Below are 19644 nucleotides of genomic sequence, written 5' to 3'. Positions count from 1 at the left end.
GTTGGTTTTGGAATCTTGCATGTAGAAAAGTGACTATCTTGTAGGTTGGAAATGCTGTATCAGTACCCTGAGGGAAAAAGGATAAAGGAGATAAAGCAAAATGAGGTGCAACTGTGTGAATCTACATTATTATACATATGACAGAAGGACAAACCATTAAATTGACAGTATGGTTATGGCAAAACTTCTTTCAAAGTAATGGGAAGGCCTTTTACTATGTCAATAGAAAAAATTAAGTGAAATGCCATAAGACTGTAAAACTTTGGATCATTTGCTGACCACATCTCATTTAGTTCTCACAAGGGAATTGTCTGCAAAACAAAACAAAACAAAAACACAAAGACTAAAAGCACTGGAGAACTGGCTCTTGGTTTTGTTTCTGAATTAACTCTATAAAGTAGAAAGTGGTTAAGAAGAATCTTCAGAATAGAATACTAACTCTTCCTTTTCAGGTGAAGGGTATCCAGTGTGGGAAGCTGAAATGAGCATTAGTTCTAGTTTTGTTATTGCTTGGCTTCGTGACTTTGGCCAAGTCTCTTAACCTGTCTGATCTTCAATTTTTTTCATCTATTAGGGAAGAATTTTTGCCCCAGACCCATTTAGCTCTGAAATTCCTTGGTTTACTTTTAGACATACAAAATGAAGTTTAAATATCATTTAAAAATTTATTGGCTGGGTGCAGTGGTTCATACTTGTAATCCTAGCACTTTGGGAGGCCTGGGGTGGGGGGTAGGTCACCTGAGGTCAGGAGTTCAAGACCGGCCTGACCAACATGGTAAAACTCTGTCTCTACTAAAAATACAAAAATTAGCCAAGCCTGGTGGTGGCAGGCGCCTATAACCCCAGCTACCTGGGAGGCTGAGGCAGGAGAATTGCTTGAACCTGATAGCTGGAGGTTGTAGTGAGTCGAAATTGTGTCATTGCACTCCAGCCTGGGCGACAAAAGCAAAACTCTGTCTCAAAACAAACAAACAAACAAACAAACAATTTATTTATTTATTTTTTAAACATTTTATTGTGGAAAAATTTAAAGTTACCTAAAAGTAGAGAGAATAGTATATCTTTTTTTTTTTTTTTTTTTTTTTGAGACAGAGTCTTGCTGGATTGCCCAGGCTGGAGTGCAATGGCGAGATCTCTGCCCACTGTAACCTCTGCCTCCCGAGTTCAAGTGATTCTCCTGCCTCAGCCTCCTGAGTAGTTGGGACTACAGGCACCCGCCACCACACCTGGCTAATTTTTTAAAAATTTTATTAGAGACGGGGTTTCACCATGTTGGCCAGGCTGGTCTGGTACTGACCTCAAGTGATCCGCCCCCCTCAGCCTACCAAAGTGCTGGGATACAGGTGTGAGCCACTGGGCCTGGCTTATATAATAGATCTTAAGGTACACATTGCCCAACCCAATAATGATAATTCATGGCCAATCTTACTTTGTCTAGAATTCTACCTCTTCTCCCCTTGGTTTAAAAAAAGTTTTAACTAGACTTTATTTTTATTCTGCCCCCTCTGCCACTGCTTTTTTTTTCTTTTGAGACAGGGTCTTCGTTGGTTGCATAGGCTGGAGTGCAGTGGTGATGGTATCACAACTCACTGCAGCCTCCTTGACCTCTCGGGTTCAAGGGATCCCCTCACCTCAGCCTCCCCAGTGTCTAGGACTACATGTGTGTGCCACTTTTTGTAAAGATGGGGTCCTGGGCTCAAGAGATCCTCTTGCCTTGGCTTCCCAATGTCAATTTTATTTTATCAAAACATTTTTAATTGATATATAATAGTTGTACACTCCTCAAATATTTTTATTTATTTATTTGTTTTTGAGATGGAGTTTTGCTCTGTTGCCCAGGCTGGAGTGCAGTGGTACAATCTCAGCTCACTGCAACCTCTGCCTCCCAGGTTCAAGCGATTCTCTAGCCTCAGCCTCCTGAGTAGCTAGGATTACAGGTGTGCACCACCACGCCCAGTTAATTTTTGTATTTGTAGTAGAGACGGGGTTTCACCATGTTGATCAGGCTTGTCTTGAACTCATAACCTCATGATCCCCCCTGCCTTAGCCTCCCAAAGTGCTGGGATTACAGGTGTGAGCCACTGTGCCTGGTGTCCTCCATTATTTTAAAGCAAATCTCAGACTTCATAATTTCATTTCTAAATGTTTCAGGATATATCCAGGGGGAAAGGACTCTTTTTTAACACATAAACATCCAAGCCGGGTGCTGTGGCTCACATCTGTAATCCCAGCACTTTTGGAGGCCAATGCCATATCACACATAAGTAAAAAAAATCATAATTCCTTTATTTATTTACAGATAGAATTTCACTTTTGTTGCCCAGGCTGAAGTGCAGTGGCACGATCTCTGCCCACTGCAATCTCTGCCTCCTGGGTTCAAGCAATTCTCTTGCCTCAGCATCCCAAATTGCTGAGATTACAGGTGTGTGCCCCCACACCAGGCTAATTTTGTATTTTTAGTAGAGATGGGGTTTCACTATGTTGGTCAGGCTGTTTTTGAAGTCCTGACCTCAAATGATCTACTGGCCTCCACCTCCCAAAGTGCTGGGATTACAGGAATGAGCCACTGGGCCGGCCTTTCTTTTTCCATTTTTTCTTTTTTTTAGTCATAATTCCTTAATATCATTAAATATACAATTGTTTTTCAGATTTTTCCCAGTTCTCTTTTTTTTTTCCAGTTTGTAATTTGAATTGGGATCCAAATAAAGTAATCATAGCAATTGAGTTATGTATTTCTTAAGACTTTAAATTTATAGTTCCTTCTCAGTCTTTTTTCTTGCAGTTTATTATCTAAAAAATCAGTTAATTTTTCCTGTTGTATTTTTTGATTTTGCTAAATTTCTATGACATTAATTGTTTTTGTTCTTTATAAAGTGATCTATAACTTGCTCGGATTTTTTTTTTTAATCAAGAATACTTCATAGAAGGTGTTATATCTACTAAGAGGCATATAATGGCTGGACGTTACTTTATCTGTGATATTGACAGGCATTGATGATGATTTCCTAGACCTGTGAATTTATTAGGAATTACAAAATAGTGCTATTCTAGTTCTATCATTCCTTCTTCATATATTAGTTGGAAAACTTCTGTAAGGGAACTCTCTCTCTCATCGGCTATTTGATTGCCCTGAGGTATAGGCAGGAGAGATGCACATTCCTTTTATTTACCAATTTTCATAATAATTCCCCTAGGCTCTACCAGTGGTGGCTATTTTTTTTGGTAAACATCATTATGAACCCATGGTATTGAGCATGTTTGATGTGCTTCAATTTATTGCAATTATTATCCTTCTTGATGCTCACATCCTCAGGCCAGCAAAGGCCTTTTTGGGTTGGCTGCTGCATCTTTTTGAAATGACCAATAATCTTTGATAGCTTTCTTGATTTCTGGTATAACAAGATATTCCAGCACCATTTTGTACATTTCCTGACCCATTCTGGAATCAGCCATTTCTTCAAGGACTCTTAGCTCCTTTTAGTGGGAAACCGTATTTACATACCACTGTCTGATAGTAGTAATCTCAGCGATATTGGGTTAGTCTTTGCTTCTAGGCCTTTTAATGGATGCATAAGAAAATAAATATTAAAAAAATAATATACACTGGGCACAGTGGCTCACACCTGTAATCCCAGCACTTTGGGAGGCCCAGGTGGGCGGATCATCTGAGGTAAGGAATTCAAGACCAGCCTGGCCAACGTGGTGAAACCCTGTCTCTACTAAAAATACAAAAATTAGCCGGGCATGGTGTCATGCACCTGTAGTCCCACATACTTGAGAGGCTGAGGCAGGAGGATCACTTGAACCTGGGAGACGGAGGTTGCAGTGAGCCTGGATCACCCCACTGCACTCCAGCCTGGGTGACAGAGCGAGACTACATCTCAAAAAAAAAAAATACATCATGAGTTTATACTTCATCATTTTAATTCAGAAACATCCTACACTAGAAAATGAGTAGAGAAATAAACAGAATCCAGATATGTATATGCATTTTGAAGAATTACATTATTACTATGAAACATTTTATTGCATTTTGTTCTCCTTTCAGGTAAACAGTCTATTGTTGGAGTTTCTTTACTTGCCAGAATATTAATATTAACCTTCTAGCTAATAACAATGGTATTACTTTTAAATATACACCATTTTTGAACTCATTACCTGGATACATTTCAGTCCTCTTTGAGAACAGCTTCTTTTTTGTCCCTAACAACCCATCACTGAACAGGTCTATATCTTAAAGAGTGCTAGGTTCAAGGCCGGGCATGGTGGTTCATGCCTGTAATCCCTGCACTTTAGGAGGCCGAGGTGGGCGGATCACGAGGTTAGGGATTCGAGACCAGCCTGGCCAACATGGTGAAAGCCTGTCTCTACTAAAAATACAAAAATTAGCTGGGTGTGGTGGCAGGCACCTGTAATCCCGGCTACTCAGGAAGCTGAGGCAGGAGAATCATTTGAACCCAGGAGGAAGAGGTTGCTGTGAGCTGAGATGGCGCCATTGCACTCTAGCCTGGGCAACAAGGTGAGACTCATCTCAAAATAAAAAAAGAGTGCTAGGTTTGAGCTGTCCTGCTGTCCTTGAACTGACAAACAATGGCAATGGGGATCATAAGTGAAATGGCTTGTATAGAGGCCCAGAAGAATTAAAGAGTTTGCATATCTGAAGAACAGCTATTCAAAGTATGAGTTATTTTGAAGGGGTGGCCAGAGATAAGATATAGGGAGTGGGTGGGGGCTAGGTCACAAACAATTCAGTATGTCATGCTAAGGAACTGTTATTTTTATCCTGCAGGAGATTTCCTAAGAATTTTAATATGGAAGTATCTTGATTAGAATTGCAAATTCAAAAGGCTTTTGTAGCCACATGAAGAATAAACCGAGACGGGGAAGCAGTAAGCAGTCTATTGCAGGACATGAGAAGCTGGATGGATTTGGGAGTTATTTGGCAGGTCAAATAATTAGGAATTAGTGATCAATTGGATATAGGCAGGAAGTGAAAGAATAGAGTCCAGGATGGCCCTTAGGTTTCCTTCAGTTTGAATTAGTGAATGTGGAATGTAGAAGGAGCAGTCTGGGTTGGTGGCACGTGAGTGTGGCATAAGTGGGATAAGTTCTGCCTAGGGATTGTCAGCTTTCATTACTTTGGACTTTCTGGTAGAGATGTCCGTACATGCACAAATATATATAAACATAAGGACCCAGACTTGGGTTCAAATCCCAGCTCTGTTACTTCCTATCTGTGTGACCTTGGGTAGGTTAGTTAACCTTTCCATGTCTCATTATAGTTGTAGAAAGGGGATAATGGCACATAATTCATAAGGTTGTTGTGTGAATTAAATAATCTAATTGACAAAAGTCTAACAGAGTGTCTAATACGCAATAACTTGATAAATGTTGTCATTGCTATTCTAGATACGGGGATTGCCAGTATCTTGTTTAGAGCCACAGAAGGGATGAGATTCATTAGAGAGATGAGAATGAGAGAGGGGACCAAATATGGACTGTTGGGGTATGTCAACAGTTGAACCTCAGAAACTCAGTTGCCAGGACTTCTCCATTCTGTCCTCTACCCTCAATAGATTATTTCAGATATCACTGGAGGAAGTAGAGGTTTATTTCTGTCTTGTAACAAAGTGTTGTTTTTACTCCCAGGCTTATATATTCACATTCATTCATTTATTCAACATGCTTTTGCTAAGTTACTGGTAGACGTTATTCTAGGTGCTAAAGATATTGCAGAGAACAGTTACCTCGGTCACAGGCCTCAGAATACTAACATTCTAGAGGAGAGAGAGGTAGCCATCAAAAAGATACAAGTATTTGCTAATGATAAGTACTTTAGAGAGAATGAAAATATGAAATGCTGGAGAATTCCTAGGCATCTATGTTAGATTGGGTGGTAGAGAAAGCTTCTCTGAGAAAGATATAGGACATGAGAAGCTGGATGGATTTGGGAGTTATTTGACAGGTCAAATAATTAGGAAGAATGGAGGGAAGTGCAAAGGTAGTGCAAGGGCCCCTTGGTAGTGCAAAGGCCCCACCATGGGAATAATCTGTGGAGAACACTAAAAAGACCAGTGGGACCCAAGATAGGGCACTGGGAAAACAGACAAGCTGAGGCCAAAGAGCAGGTGGTAACCAAGCCACATAGGGCCCTCTAAGCCAGAATAAAGAGTGGAGGTTTGTTTTAAGTGACTTGGAAAGTCTCCAGAGAGCTTTAGGCAGGGAAGTAGTACACTGTTTTACCTTTTCTATCTATCTTTCTTTTTTGTTTTTGAGACAGAGTCTCACTCTGTCGTCCAGGCTGGAGTACAGAGGCACTACCTTGGCTCACTACAACCTCCCCAGGTTCAAATGATTCTCCTGCCTCAGCCTCTGGAGTAGCTGGGATTGCAGGCGAGCGCCACCATGCCCAGCTAATTTTTGTGTTTTTAGTAGAGACAAGCTTTCACCATGTTAGTCAGGCTGGTCTTGAACTCCTGACCTCATGATCCTCCCGCCTTAGTCTCCCAAAGTGCTGGGATTACAGGCATGAGCCATCTTGCCCGGCCTTTTGATTTACCTTTTCAAAAGATCACTGTATGGTCGAGCATGGTGGCTTATGCTTGTAATCCCAGTACTTTGGGAAGCTGAGGTGGGAGGATTGCTTGAGCCCAGGAGTTCAAGACTAGCCTGGGCAACAAAGCAACACCCTATCTCTACAAACAATTTAAAATTAGCTGGGTGTGGTGGTGCACTCCTGTGGTCACAGTTACTTGGGAGGCTAAGGCAGGAGGATTGCTTCAACCCAGGAATTTGAGGCTTCAGTGAGCCAAGATCACACCACTGCACGCCAGCCTGGGTAACAGGGCAAGACCTTGTCTCAGTCAATCAATCAGTCAATCAGTCAGTCAGTCAATCAGTCAATCACAGTAATCACAAGAGTGAAGAATGAGGTAGGGACACTGATCACAGTCAGTCAATCAGTCAGTCACAGTGATCACAAGAGTCAAGAATGAGGTAGGGTATTCATTTGACATACCTCAGGGCAGAAATAGGTGGCTAATGAAATAATCTAGATGGAAGATACTTTATTTTGTTCTCTTTTTTCCTTTTATTACTAAGTGAAAGCCTCATCCTGAGTCTCTTGCTTGCTTGGAAGCCTCACAGCTGTTCTTGAACAGATCACAGTTGGGAGAATTGTTTGGCTATTTGAGGTGCTCTAGGCCTGGAGCAGTGATGACCTAGTGAAGGTACTTAACCTGACTCGTAACATAGGGCAGCAGGGGTTAATGAATGGGGTTCTAAGATATGAGCATGTGTTGAATTACTTTCTTCTGAGGAGAGTTCATAGCTTCTTACTAGTTTGTCAGAGGGACCTGTGACCTCCAAAAGGGTAACCATTAACAGGCAGTGCGTTGAGCACTGATGGGAGGTGTCATAGGAATTACAGAAAACAAGAGCACCAGTGGTAGCTCCTGCTTTCTAAGGCAGAGGTTAGGGAGAGAGGGAAAACACAAAGTTAGACATAAGTATGAAGAAAAATGGGGTAGGCAGGCCAGATCATATGGCAGTCAGGAAAAATATTAAGAGATAACAAATCTTTTCCCCTTAGCTTCCTCCGTGTGCATTTTTACTTGGGTTTAGAAATTCACATGTTGCGTTCAGTGTCCATAAATACCACAAGATGGCGAGGTTGCTCCTTAAAATGAATGTGACTTGTTAAGTGGTAAAGAGGGAGGGAGAAAGAGAAAGAAAATGTGTGTTAGGTGTTCCTCTCTGATTTCCACAACTTCCCTGATTTTTCTTAGCTCTACTTCAATATAAAATAGCACTGACATGCATACATTTTTCCTCTTAAATTTATATTTTGATCACAGTTGTTTTTGGAATTGTACAGCTAAATATTTAGAAGAACTATCTGGATCCCAGGCTTAACATTTTTTCTAGCTCTTTATTAAATTATTAATGAATAATTTTATTCTGTACATCACCAACAGAGCAATCTTAGCAAAATACCATTTTGATATCCATTCTCTGCTTTATTCTGTTTATTTATTCTTGTAAATATTTGTTGATAGTATAGGTAGTCAATATTTAAATAGTTATGGCAAGTATAAGGTAAAAAGGTGGAATAAATCTTGACTAATTATAGAATATATATGTTTATTATTATTGTCAGCTTCGCTATTATGAATAAGTGCAAGGTTTCAACTACAAAGTATTTCAATTTTTATGGTTTATTAAACAACATAATTTCAATACTTAGATATTGTCATAATTTGACATACCTCAGGGCAGTTTTCTTTTTGTTATTCTCAACATTTTGTAAAAAAGTTAAGCTAATATAGCATTAATATATTGATTAATTCATCTTTAGTGACTATATATTTAGCTCTCAATGTAAAATTCATTTTGCTTGTGTTATCTAATCAAATTAAATTCTCATAAGAAATCTACAAGATAAATGTGAATATTGCTGCTTTACAGATGAAGACATTGAGTCTTAGGGAGATTGAATAAATGTCAAAGATTTAATAGTTGTCAGAGCTATAATTTGAATCTAGATTTTTTTTCAATCCTCAAACTCCTCTTTTTCACTATACTTTACTGGTTAAAACAAGAGCAACTATTTCTTTTCTCTTTAATAATAATACTATAAGTTGTAATTTACAGTAATTAGGATTTTTGTGTCTCTCCGTTTTTCTAAGCTGAACAGAAAGATAATTTTTCATGTAGGCCTTTATTTAGAAGAGTCCATTTAGAGCTGCACTGATGGTGAGGGACCTGGGTTTGTCCCATTTGAGGGATTTAGGCTTCTCGCCAGAAGCACCTGATTTTCCAAACCTAGAGTGAACTGAAACTTAATTCCTTTTTGTGACTTCCTGCTAAGATAACAGGTGGTTCACGGTGCACAGGCCTTCCTGCTATTGGCAGCTTCTCTCTGTTCCTGGAGAATTGTTTTATGCTGGGGACTACTTGTGGTTTGAAAACCATTGCTTTGAAGACTGGAATCCCGGGCCAGGGTGCTCTTTACAGCAGTATGCTGCCTGCTCTGGAACGCATTCTCTAAAGCTTGGTGTTAATTTATTTCTATACAGAGAATGTTGACCTATAGTTTATTTCTCTTTATTTGCTTCATGTTCCATTTTTGCTTTTCTAAAGATTGAGAGAATAATAGTTAAGGATTTATAAGTTTTGTTATTGATATTGGGAGACAAAACTGGAATTTACCTGAATCAAGACGTTTGGGTTTTTTCAGTATGGTTTTATGTCGCTGGGCGCAGTAGCTCATGCCTGTAATCCTAGCACTTTGGGAGGCTGAGGCAGGTGGTTCCCTTGAGCTCAAAAGTTCAGCACCAGCCTGGGCAACATGGTGAAATCCCATCCCTACCTAAAATGCAAAAATTAGCTGGGTGTAGTGGTGCATGCCTGTAGTCCCTGCTACTTGGGAAGCTGAGGTGGGAGAATTGCTGGAACACAGTCAGTGAGGTTGCCGTGAGCCCCTACAGTGCCACTGTACTCCAGTCTGGATGACAGAGTGAGACTCAGTCTCAAAAATAAATAAATGAAAATAAAATATGAATTGAAAAAAGAATGATTTTGTTTTTTCTTCGTGTAATAGTTCTAACTGAAAAATAGGCATAGTGGAAATAAGATTGACCATGAATAATTGTTGAAGTTGACTGATGGGTTTATTTTATATGTGTGTGTGTGGGTGTGGGTGTATGTGTGTGTGTGTGTGTGTGTGTGTGTGTGTGTGTATTTTTTGAGACAGAGTCTTGCTCTGTGACCAAGTTGGAGTGCAATGGTGCGATCTCAGCTCACTGCAACCTTTGTCCCCCGGGTTGAAGCAATTCCCCTGCCTCAGCCTCCCAAGTAGCTGGGACTACAGGCGGGTGCCACCAGGCCCGGCTAATATTTTGTATTTTTAGTAGAGATGGGGTTTCATCATGTTGGTCAGGATGGTCTTGATCTCCTGACCTTGTGATCTGCCCGCCTCGGCCTCCCAAAGTGCTAGGATTGCATGCTTGTGCCACTGTGCCTGACTGTGGGTTTATTATATATTCTATCTATTTTTATTTGACATTTTCTAAGTTAAAACATAAGCAGAGACATATTTTAATACCTTTTTTATCATGTTTATATAAAATATAAAATATAATATTTTAATTCTTTTTTTATTTTAGCAATTAATTCAAGAAAGATATTTTAATTCTTTAGTATTGAGTGATTTATCTGTGGAGTTTGTTTTACATACTCTTATTTGTAACAGAGATCATTTCTGGTGCTGAATGCATCTGGGTATGTTAATTGGTGATTATCGATCATTTCTATAGTTTCCTTTATTTACTTTTTTTTTTTTTTTTTTTTTTTTGAGACGGAGTTTCGCTCTTGTTACCCAGGCTGGAGTGCAATGGCGCGATCTCGGCTCACCGCAACCTCCGCCTCCTGGGTTCAAGCAATTCTCCTGCCCCAGCCTCCTGAGTAGCTGGGATTACAGGCACGCACCACCATGCCCAGCTAATTTTTTGTATTTTTAGTAGAGACGGGGTTTCACCATGTTGACCAGGATGGTCTCGATCTCCCGACCTTGTGATCCACCCGCCTCGGCCTCCCAAAGTGCTGGGATTACAGGCTTGAGCCACCGCGCCCGGCCTATTTACTTTTTATAGATTATTTGTTTTTTTAAAATTTTTATTGTTATTATTATTATTTTCTGAGACAAGTGTCACTCCGTTGCCCAGGCTGGAGTGCAGTGGCACCATCTTGACTCACTGCAACCTCCACCTCCCAGGCTCAAGTGATTCTCATGTCTTAGCCTCCTGAGTAGCTGGGACTACAGGTGCATGCCACCACACCGGCTAATTTTTATAATTTTAGTAGAGACGCGGTTTTATCATGTTTGTCAGGCTGGTCTTAGATTCCTGACCTCAAGTGATCTGGCCTCCTTGGTCTCCTAAAATTCTGGGATTATAGGCATGAGCTGCCACGTCCAGCCAAAACATTATTGTTATATAAAATATTTTTGTATTTATTCCTTCCTTCAATAAAGATTATTGAACACTGTTCTAGAGGCTGAGGGAGGATACAGCAGTGAACCAAACAGAAAAACATCCTGGAGTGTACATATTAGTAGTGAGGAGACAAAATAAATTTAACAAATAACTGTTTTACATTTCTATTATGATAAGCACTGTGGCAACATATATTATGACGATGCTCTTTTATAAAAGGTTGAGGGAGAGTCTTCCAGATGGCTGGAGAAACCAGGCTTGCAGGCAACTCTTTCATATCCTAGTGGCACATGGCTAATATTCCTAAAGCAGCACATGCAGGGAATATCATCAGGTAGCTCATGCGTATGGAAAGCTCTTCTTTGGGCTACTCTGCTTTTTGGAGACAGATTCATGTAGCTTCTGATACAGCCTTTATTTGTTTTTATTTTTATTTTTTTGAGACGGAAAAAAATTTAGCCTGTTGCCTAGGCTAAAGTGCAGTGACTCAATCTTGGCTCACTGCAACCTCTCCCTCCAGGATTCAAGTGATTCTCCTTCCTCAGCCTCCCCAGTTGCTGGGATTACAGGCACCCACCACCATGGCCAGCTAATTTTTGTGTTTTTAGTAGAGATAGGGTTTCACTATGTTGGCCAGGCTGGTCTCAAACTCCTGACCTCAGTTGATCCTCCCATCTTGGCCTCCCAAAGTCCTGGGATTACAGGCGTGAGCCACCGCACCTGACCTGATGCAGTCTTTATAATGTAGCAGTAAGCACCAGGACCGAGGGAGCAGTAAGAAAATCTTTCTTGTGTTTTGTTGATTCTTGCTGATTGAAAAAAAAAAATGCGATACCTGTGATACTTTCTCTACCTTCTCTTTGTAATCTTAAAAATCACTTAGTTGATGTAATTGTTTTATTTAGTCCAAATTTTAAATTGCACCTAGCCTCTGATTTTCTTTAAGAATAGCCAGGGTAGGCCGCTCATGCCTGCAATCTCAGCACTTTGGGAGGCCGAGGTGGACAGATCACAAGGTCAGGTGTTTGAGACCAGCCTGGCCAGCATGGTGAAACCCTGTCTTTACTAATAATACAAAAATTAGCCAGGTGTGGTGGCATGTGCCTGTAGTCCCAGCTACTTGGAAGGCTGAGGCAGAAGAATCGCTTGAAACTGAGAGGCAGAGGTTGCAGGGAGCCAAGATCTTGCCACTGCATTCCAGCCTGGGCAACCGAGTGAGACTCCATCTCAAACAAACAAGCAAATAGAATAGCCAGAGTAGAGCACTGTAATGAATTCCTACTGCTTCTTCAGGGAATAGTATATATCTAATAGTCTCAAAATGCTGCAGGATTTCTAGATAGAAATGGTTTTAAAACACTATATTTATTGTACAATGATTTTAGCACACCCTGTGTAGTGCTGAATATGTTTATTCTTGTTGTTTTAGGGTATGGTCAGACAGGTCCAATTTCTCAGCGAGCTGGTTATGACGCTGTTGCCTCTGCTGTTTCTGGTCTGATGCACATCACGGGGCCTGAGGTAGGTATCCTTCTTTAGAATATTCATAATTTCTTCCCTTACATATTCCATAGGGATTTTACTTTGCACTATCCCATAGGATTAAATGAGTTATTGGGTTGGGGCAAAAGTAGTTGGTGTTTTTGCCATTGAAAGTAGTAATTTTAGAAAGAAACCAGGGAAAGAGAATGACTTACAAAAGTAAAATGGGAAGCGTTCATTACAAATGTATTAGAGGCTAAACATCAATTTGGCCACATGGAAAAGAGCAGTGTTTTTAGCAAGAAGCCATAAATTAGTTGGTGAACACATTTTCCACATTTATTATGTTATTCAAGCTTAATATAGGCAACTTTGTGTGATTTAAGAATATTCCTTCTTTGAAATAAAACAGTTAACTAGACTAGACCACAGATGTCCATTTCTACTAGAGTGACTTCATTTGGCATGTATACATAGCAGAGGGTTTCTTAAATTTGTTGCTTAAAGCCTCAGGTTTAAATGTATCTGATTTGTCAATATGCGTTAGATTCTGACAGTGAAATAATTAATTTGATTTTGTAATAATTCCTCTCCACTGATAGTGGGTTGGGAAGTTTCTAACAAGTGTTTAGATGGCCAAAATGTAGTTGGTTCGATTAAAAGAAAGACTCCTGAGGAAAGCAACATGAATGACATTAAACAAAGTGGAAAAAAAAGTGTGAACGTCTAATAAATAAAAATGCTTACAGACATCTATTTCAGCCGGGCGCGGTGGCTCACGCCTGTAATCCCAGCACTTTTGAAGGCCAAGGCGGGTGGATCACGAGAGATCGAGACGATCCTGGTCAACATGGTGAAACCCCATCTCTACTAAAAATACAAAAAATTAGCTGGGCATGATGGTGCGTGCCTGTAATCCCAGCTACTCAGGAGGCTGAGGCAGGAGAATTGCCTGAACCCAGGGGGCGGAGATTGCGGTGAGCCGAGATCGCGCCATTGCACTCCAGCCTGGGTAACAAGAGCAAAACTCCGTCTCCAAAAAAAAAAAAAAAAAGACATCTATTTCAAAACTAGCAGGATTCATGGCCTTACAAAACTTGTTTTAGTAGCTATTCATTCCCTAAATCACTTCCTCTAGTTAATTCTTCAGGAAATATTGCTTGCTGTAGTGTTGAAATAGACTGAGGCAGAGTGACCTCAAGTCTTTTGCAGTCTTCCTTTTATTTATTTAATTTTACTAATTAATGAATTATTTCCCCTTGTCTCTAATTCCTGATTATGAGATTTACTTTTTATTAATTTCAAAGAGCTGTTGATGTTTTAATTTCTTGAAATATAAAGTTATTGTACTTTCATCTTCATTTCATTTTCACACATTTCTGAAAAATGTGAGTGGCCTTTGCTTTTGTTTTATTTTATTATTTTTTGGATACAGAGTCTTACTCTATTGTCCAGACTGGAGTGCAGTGGCATCATCTTGGCTCACTGCAACCTCCATCTTCTGGGTTCAAGTGCTTCTTCTGCTTCAACCTCCCAAGTAGCTGGGATTATAGGCATGTACCACCACCCTCGGCTCATTTTGTATATTTAGTAGAGATGGAGTTTTACCATGTTGCCCAGGCTGGTCTTGAACTCCTGACCTCAGGTGATCCACCCACCTCATCCTTCTAAAGTGCTGGGATTACAGGCATGAGCCACGGCACCTGGCCTTGTTTTGTTTTTTTGAGACAGAGTCTCAGTCAAGGCTGGAGTTCAGCCTCAATGGCACACAGCAGCCTCCTGGGCTCAAAAGATTCTCCAACCTCAGCCTCCCACATAGCTTGGACTATGGGTATGTGGCACCACACCTGACTAATTTTTAAATTTTTTGCATAGATGCTGTCCTATTATGTTGCCCAGCCTGGTCTTGAACTCCTGGGCCCAAGCCATCTTGGCCTCCCAAAGTGCTGGCATTACAGGTGTGAGCCACTGTGCCCTGCTGGCCTTTCCTTAAAATATTCAAGAGCACTAGTTTTCTTTCCATCCATCGAGAGAATAGAGCATGAACATTTCTTTCATTGCTCAATTCCATAGAGTCTGATATGGCCAAGACATTCTTTATTGTGAATGCTTTTATTTAAGGGTGTTGAACTCAATTAGGAATATGTGAAAAGATCTGGGATTTAAACATTTGTATATTCAAATGACAAAATGAATTAAATGGAGAACTGCTGAGATGGGTGATTACTGTAGTTCCTTTAGTACATTGTACTGTGATCTAACAGGGATAACCACACAGTATAGCTCAACTTTATAATTTTCCAGTCAATAACAGCTTTTATCTCTTGTATTACCCTACTTGGGTGATTTTTCTTCTAGGTGAGCAAATAACATTTATTGAGTGCTTGGTATGTGCCAAACATTGCTTTATATACTTTCCATGTATTACATTAAGTAAACTTAACTCTCATACTGTATTTCTTTCACATGGACACATCTTTCACTCCTTAATTCAGTTACTCATCCACCTAGTAAGTAGTTACTGCATCTGTTTCCTACTATATGATGGGAATGGTGGTAGGTGCTGGAGATTAAGCAGGCAACAGGACAGGCACAAGTCCTTACCTTCCTATAGCTATTAAGTGGGGAAAACAAACATTAACAGAAAATATTTATTACATGCAAATAAAAAGAACTCTGAAGAAGTGTACAGGGTACTATGAACATATATAACAGTGTGCCTCAGGCCATTATTATGCTTCTAAAGATCTCCACAAAGTGTGGTTTGGCAGCCAAGGATAAAAGCAGATTGAAAAGAATCAGTTCATGTTGGGAGTCCCGCTTAAGAAAGTTGTTTTCCGTTATCTTATCAGCAATATGTTAATAATTTCATAAGCCTCTCAGTGGAGATTGTATAGGCAAGATCACTTCTGAAAGCCTTGGCTAATATTTTTAACCAGCCAATGCACATGGACTATTGCCAATTGTGTATATCCATTGTGTATGAACTTTTCTGTAACTGCACAGCCATGTATCTGTGCTGTAGCATAACTCCATGTTGTCAGATGACTGATCGGAACTCAGCCTTCTCTGACATCAGGAGGCTTCTCCCATCACCCTACACAGTGGAGCCCAACTTTATCAGGGCTGTTGGTCAGGGAAGGCATCCCTATAGTTAGAGTGGGATCCCGTTCACCATTAGCTAATTAGCATTAGAGAGTAATGCATGGTATTTCATGCCATCTAGATGCTGGAGAGTCTTGTAGTTTTGAAGAGCCCAAAGAAGGGCAGTGTCACTAAATTATTGTGAATTAATAAAGAAGTGAGGCCAAATGTGGGTTGGGAAGGTAAGGAACAGTGGCCAAACTTACTGCTTGTGGATTTTTAATACATTATTATATACAAATATATTTTTAGTGATAATCTTATATGTTTCTGACTGTAAATCAAGTGATATTCCAAAGATATAGACTAGTATTACAATGAAAAAACTCAAAATGCATGTTTTTTCCCCTATAATGTAATAATAATGTAATTTTTATAAAAAAGGGGGCATATCTAAATGTATAGTATAGGGGCTGGGTACTGTGGCTCATGCCTGTTATCCCAGCATTTTGGGAGGCCGAGGCAGGCAGATCACTTGAGGTCAGGAGTTCAGGATCAGCCTGGCCAACATGGTGAAATCCCGTCTCGACTAAAAATACAAAATTAGCCAGGCATTGTGGCACATGCTTGTAATCCCAACTACTTAGGAGGCTGAGGCAAGAGAATTGCTTGAACCTGGGAGGCAGAGGTTGCGGTGACCCAAGATTGTGCCACTGCACTCTAGCCTGGGTGTCTGAGAGAGACTCTTGTTTTGAAAAAAAAGAAAAAATTATAGGGAAAATTTTATGAAAGTAGTCTTTATCATGTGATTTAAGGTAAACTAGTTACTGTTAACTTTTACTAAATCTAAAATCCAGCCTTTTAAGCATGCTATGGTGTTGTCAGATTAGATTATATTTGATTATGGACAAAAGGAGAATATGTTTTGAATATCTACACTATGCCAGATAGATTATAGACATTTTACATATATTATTAGTTCTTTTGATCTTCACATTGATACTTCCAGGTGCATATTGATGAACTCCTTTTTCTTTCTTTCTTTTTTTGAGACAGAGTCTCATTCTTTTTGTCCAGGATGGAGTGCAGTGGCACAATCTCAGCTCACTGCAACCTCCACCTCCTGGGTTCAAGTGGTTCTCCTGCCTTAGCTTCCTCAGTAGCTGGGATTATAGGCACGTGCCACCATGCCTTGCTAGTTTTTTTTTTTTTTTTTTTTTTTTGGTATTTTCAGTAGAGATAGGGTTTCACCATGTTTGGTGGTCTTAAATTTGTGACCTCAAGCAATCCACTTGCCTCTGCCTCCCAGAGTGCTGGTATTACAGGCGTGAGCCACCAAGCCTGGCCTTGTATTGATAAATTCTATAACTGAAGCTTAGAGGCTTACATAACTTGATATAAGAAGTGGTAAAGCCAAACTTTGAACCCAGCTTTGCTTTACTTCTGTAGCTTGTACTCTTTTCATTCTCCATGATACTTGCAGAGTGATCCTGATGTCTGTTGTATTTGCATCTTGCTTCTGCATGATGCTTGATATATGTTACAGTGTGTAAATAGACCGTTTGGAAGAGTGGGAGAGCACTCAAATAAAGAATTTGGGGTTCTGGCTCTAATTTACTGCTATCCGTTCACTGACTGCCTAGAATGGGCCTTGGTAAGATATAAGCCTCATAGGAAAGACCATGGTTTTTTTATTTGGTCACTACTTTATGCATAGAACAGTCTTACTAAATAATAAATATGTATTGAATAAATGAATGTTTGATACTATATTATGTGTTTTTTTTTTTTTTTTTTTTTTTTGAGGTAAGGTCTCACTCTGTTGCTCAGGCTGGAGTGCAGTGGTGTAATCATGGCTCACAGCAGCCTCAACCTCTCCATTCAGCCTCCTGAGTAGCTGGGACCAAAGGCACATGCCACCATGTCTGGCTCTATCTATCTCTTTATCTCTTTATATTTATCTATCTATCTATCTATCATCTCTCTGTCATCTGTTTATCTTCATTTTTAAAATACATTTAAAATATGAAATCAATTAGTATGAAAGATTCTCAAAAGTAAATGACCCAGACATATGAGATATGTGTTCTGACTAACAGTTCAACCATAAATCTTCTCACACTTGAATATCAAGAATAAGTATACTGAGCAATCAATGAACAAAGATGTATTGACCATATGTGTAGTGTTGTATTAGGTTCCATAATAAGTTACTCTGTAATGAATGATTTCCTTCCCTAGAGTAGATGTGTATGCATGGAAAAATTAGAAAATAAAAAGAACAGAAAAGTGAATAAAATTAAGTGATCTGTTATGTTGCAGATAATACATCAAATTAGAAAATAAAGCATCTTTAATTTTTTCTTGAGGTTAATAACATTGGAAAACTCATGAGTAGTATGACCCTAGAGGCTTGGGCATGGAAGTGTGTGTTTGTGTGTGTATATGTCTATATATGTGATGTTGACAATGAAGGCAGTTCTTTGCAAGTAGCTGAGAGTGGCAGATGTATGAAGGCAAGTTAATATGATGGCAGTTGTTAGATGTTTCTATGAGAACTTCCATGATAGGGATAGCCTCTTATTCAACTCTGTGTCCTAGTTCCCAGTATAACAAATGCTTTTCACAATTTTTTTTTGAGACAAAGTCTTGCTTTGTTGCCAGGTTCAAGCGATTCTCCTGCTTCAGCCTCCCGAGTATAGGTGCGTGCCACCACGCCTGGTTATTTTTTGTATTTTTAGTAGAGATGGGTTTCACCATGTTGGCAAGGCTGGTCTCGATCTCTTGACCTCGTGATTCTCCCCTCTTGGCCTCCCAAAGTGGTGGGATTACAGGCATGAGCCACCGTGCCCACCCGGCTCTTCATAATTTTAAAAAACGTAATAACATCTTTGGAATCTATTTATGGCTTACACTGAATCTGTTGGAGAGAAATTTTTATTATAATTTGACGATGTGAAGTATGGGGTGAGTGCGGTGACTCATCATACCTGTAATCCTAGCACTTTGGGTGGCCAAGGTGAATGGAGTTTGAGACCCGGTTAATTTTTAAAAACCACGTCTTGACTAAAAATACAAAAATTAGCCAGATGTGGTGGCAGGTGCTTGTAATCCCAGTTACTCTGGAGGCTGAGGCAAGAGAATCACTTGAACGAGGGAGGCGGAGGTTGCTGTGAGCCCAGATTTTGCCACTGCACTGCAGCCTGAGTGAGAGAGTGAGACTGTGTCTCAGAAAACCAAATCAAACCAAACCAAACCAAAACAAAAAACAAAAGCAAGCAAGCAAACAAACAAAATAAAATTTAAAAAAATATGTAAAGTATAAATGTGGTTCAGGGTGGGACTTTAAGGAAGTGGTGGAACTTGAGTTGCATGGTGCCTGGGAAGAAAGATAGAATGTGGATGGATTGAGACATTCCCAGTGGAGATTACAGGGTGAAAAGCAAATACAGAGAAGCAGGGAGGATTCAGGCAGATTTAGGGAAAATAATAGGCTAGTTACAGAGGCACTGAGAGTTAAGGTTTCAGAACATTAGGGGAAGGTTGCTTTAGGCCATACTTTGGCATGTCTTCAAGGTCAAGTAAAGAAGTTGGGAGGTTGTTTGCTCAAAGTGAAGTTCAGAAGATGTTTCAGAAGGGGAGTGATATGATGAAAGCTGTGCTTCATAAGATTAGTTTGGCCCAAGTGTGCAGGATGGATTAAATCAAGTTTATAAGCATTGCTTCGTAGATATTTATCTCCTCCTTTAAAAACTAAGAAAACACGAAATTATACAAAGAGCAATTGCTCTTACATTGCTGTCAAAAGACACTGTATTATGCTTAGTTTATATTTTATTTATTTTTTGAAGAGGCAATACATTTACGTAATACTAAATCCACAAGATACATAAGTAGGCAGACCGTATAATTGATCATACAAACCAGGATACTTTTGAGACAGAGAGCAGGAAGGTCCTTTATATGATAACATTGGGACATAAACTAGATCTTTTTCCTTGATTGTCTAGCAGTCTACAATATAAATCTCCTTTCCTCTGTGCCCATCCCACCTTCTTCTCTTCCTCAGATGAAATCTATGTTA

General features: G+C 39.7%; 1 protein-coding gene across 11 annotated transcripts in view; it reads left to right on the top strand.

Moving 5' to 3' along the window:
• Positions 1–19644, top strand: part of SUGCT (succinyl-CoA:glutarate-CoA transferase) — an 858466-nt gene that overhangs the window by 60649 nt on the left and 778173 nt on the right. For all 11 annotated transcript variants that reach the window (XR_012512230.1, XR_012512232.1, XR_012512231.1 and 8 more), the window contains one exon: positions 12424–12515. Coding sequence is in view for 5 of the 11 variants with exons in the window: in XM_074379788.1 (XP_074235889.1) it covers positions 12424–12515 (92 nt within the window). In the remaining 6 variants the exon portion in view is untranslated. The remainder of the gene's footprint in view (positions 1–12423; positions 12516–19644) is intronic.

The sequence above is a fragment of the Saimiri boliviensis genome, chromosome 10 (assembly GCF_048565385.1).
Source record: "Saimiri boliviensis isolate mSaiBol1 chromosome 10, mSaiBol1.pri, whole genome shotgun sequence".
NCBI lineage: Eukaryota > Metazoa > Chordata > Mammalia > Primates > Cebidae > Saimiri > Saimiri boliviensis.
The sequence above is the reverse complement of the archived record's forward strand: the minus strand, read 5'-3'. Positions and strand labels throughout refer to the sequence as shown.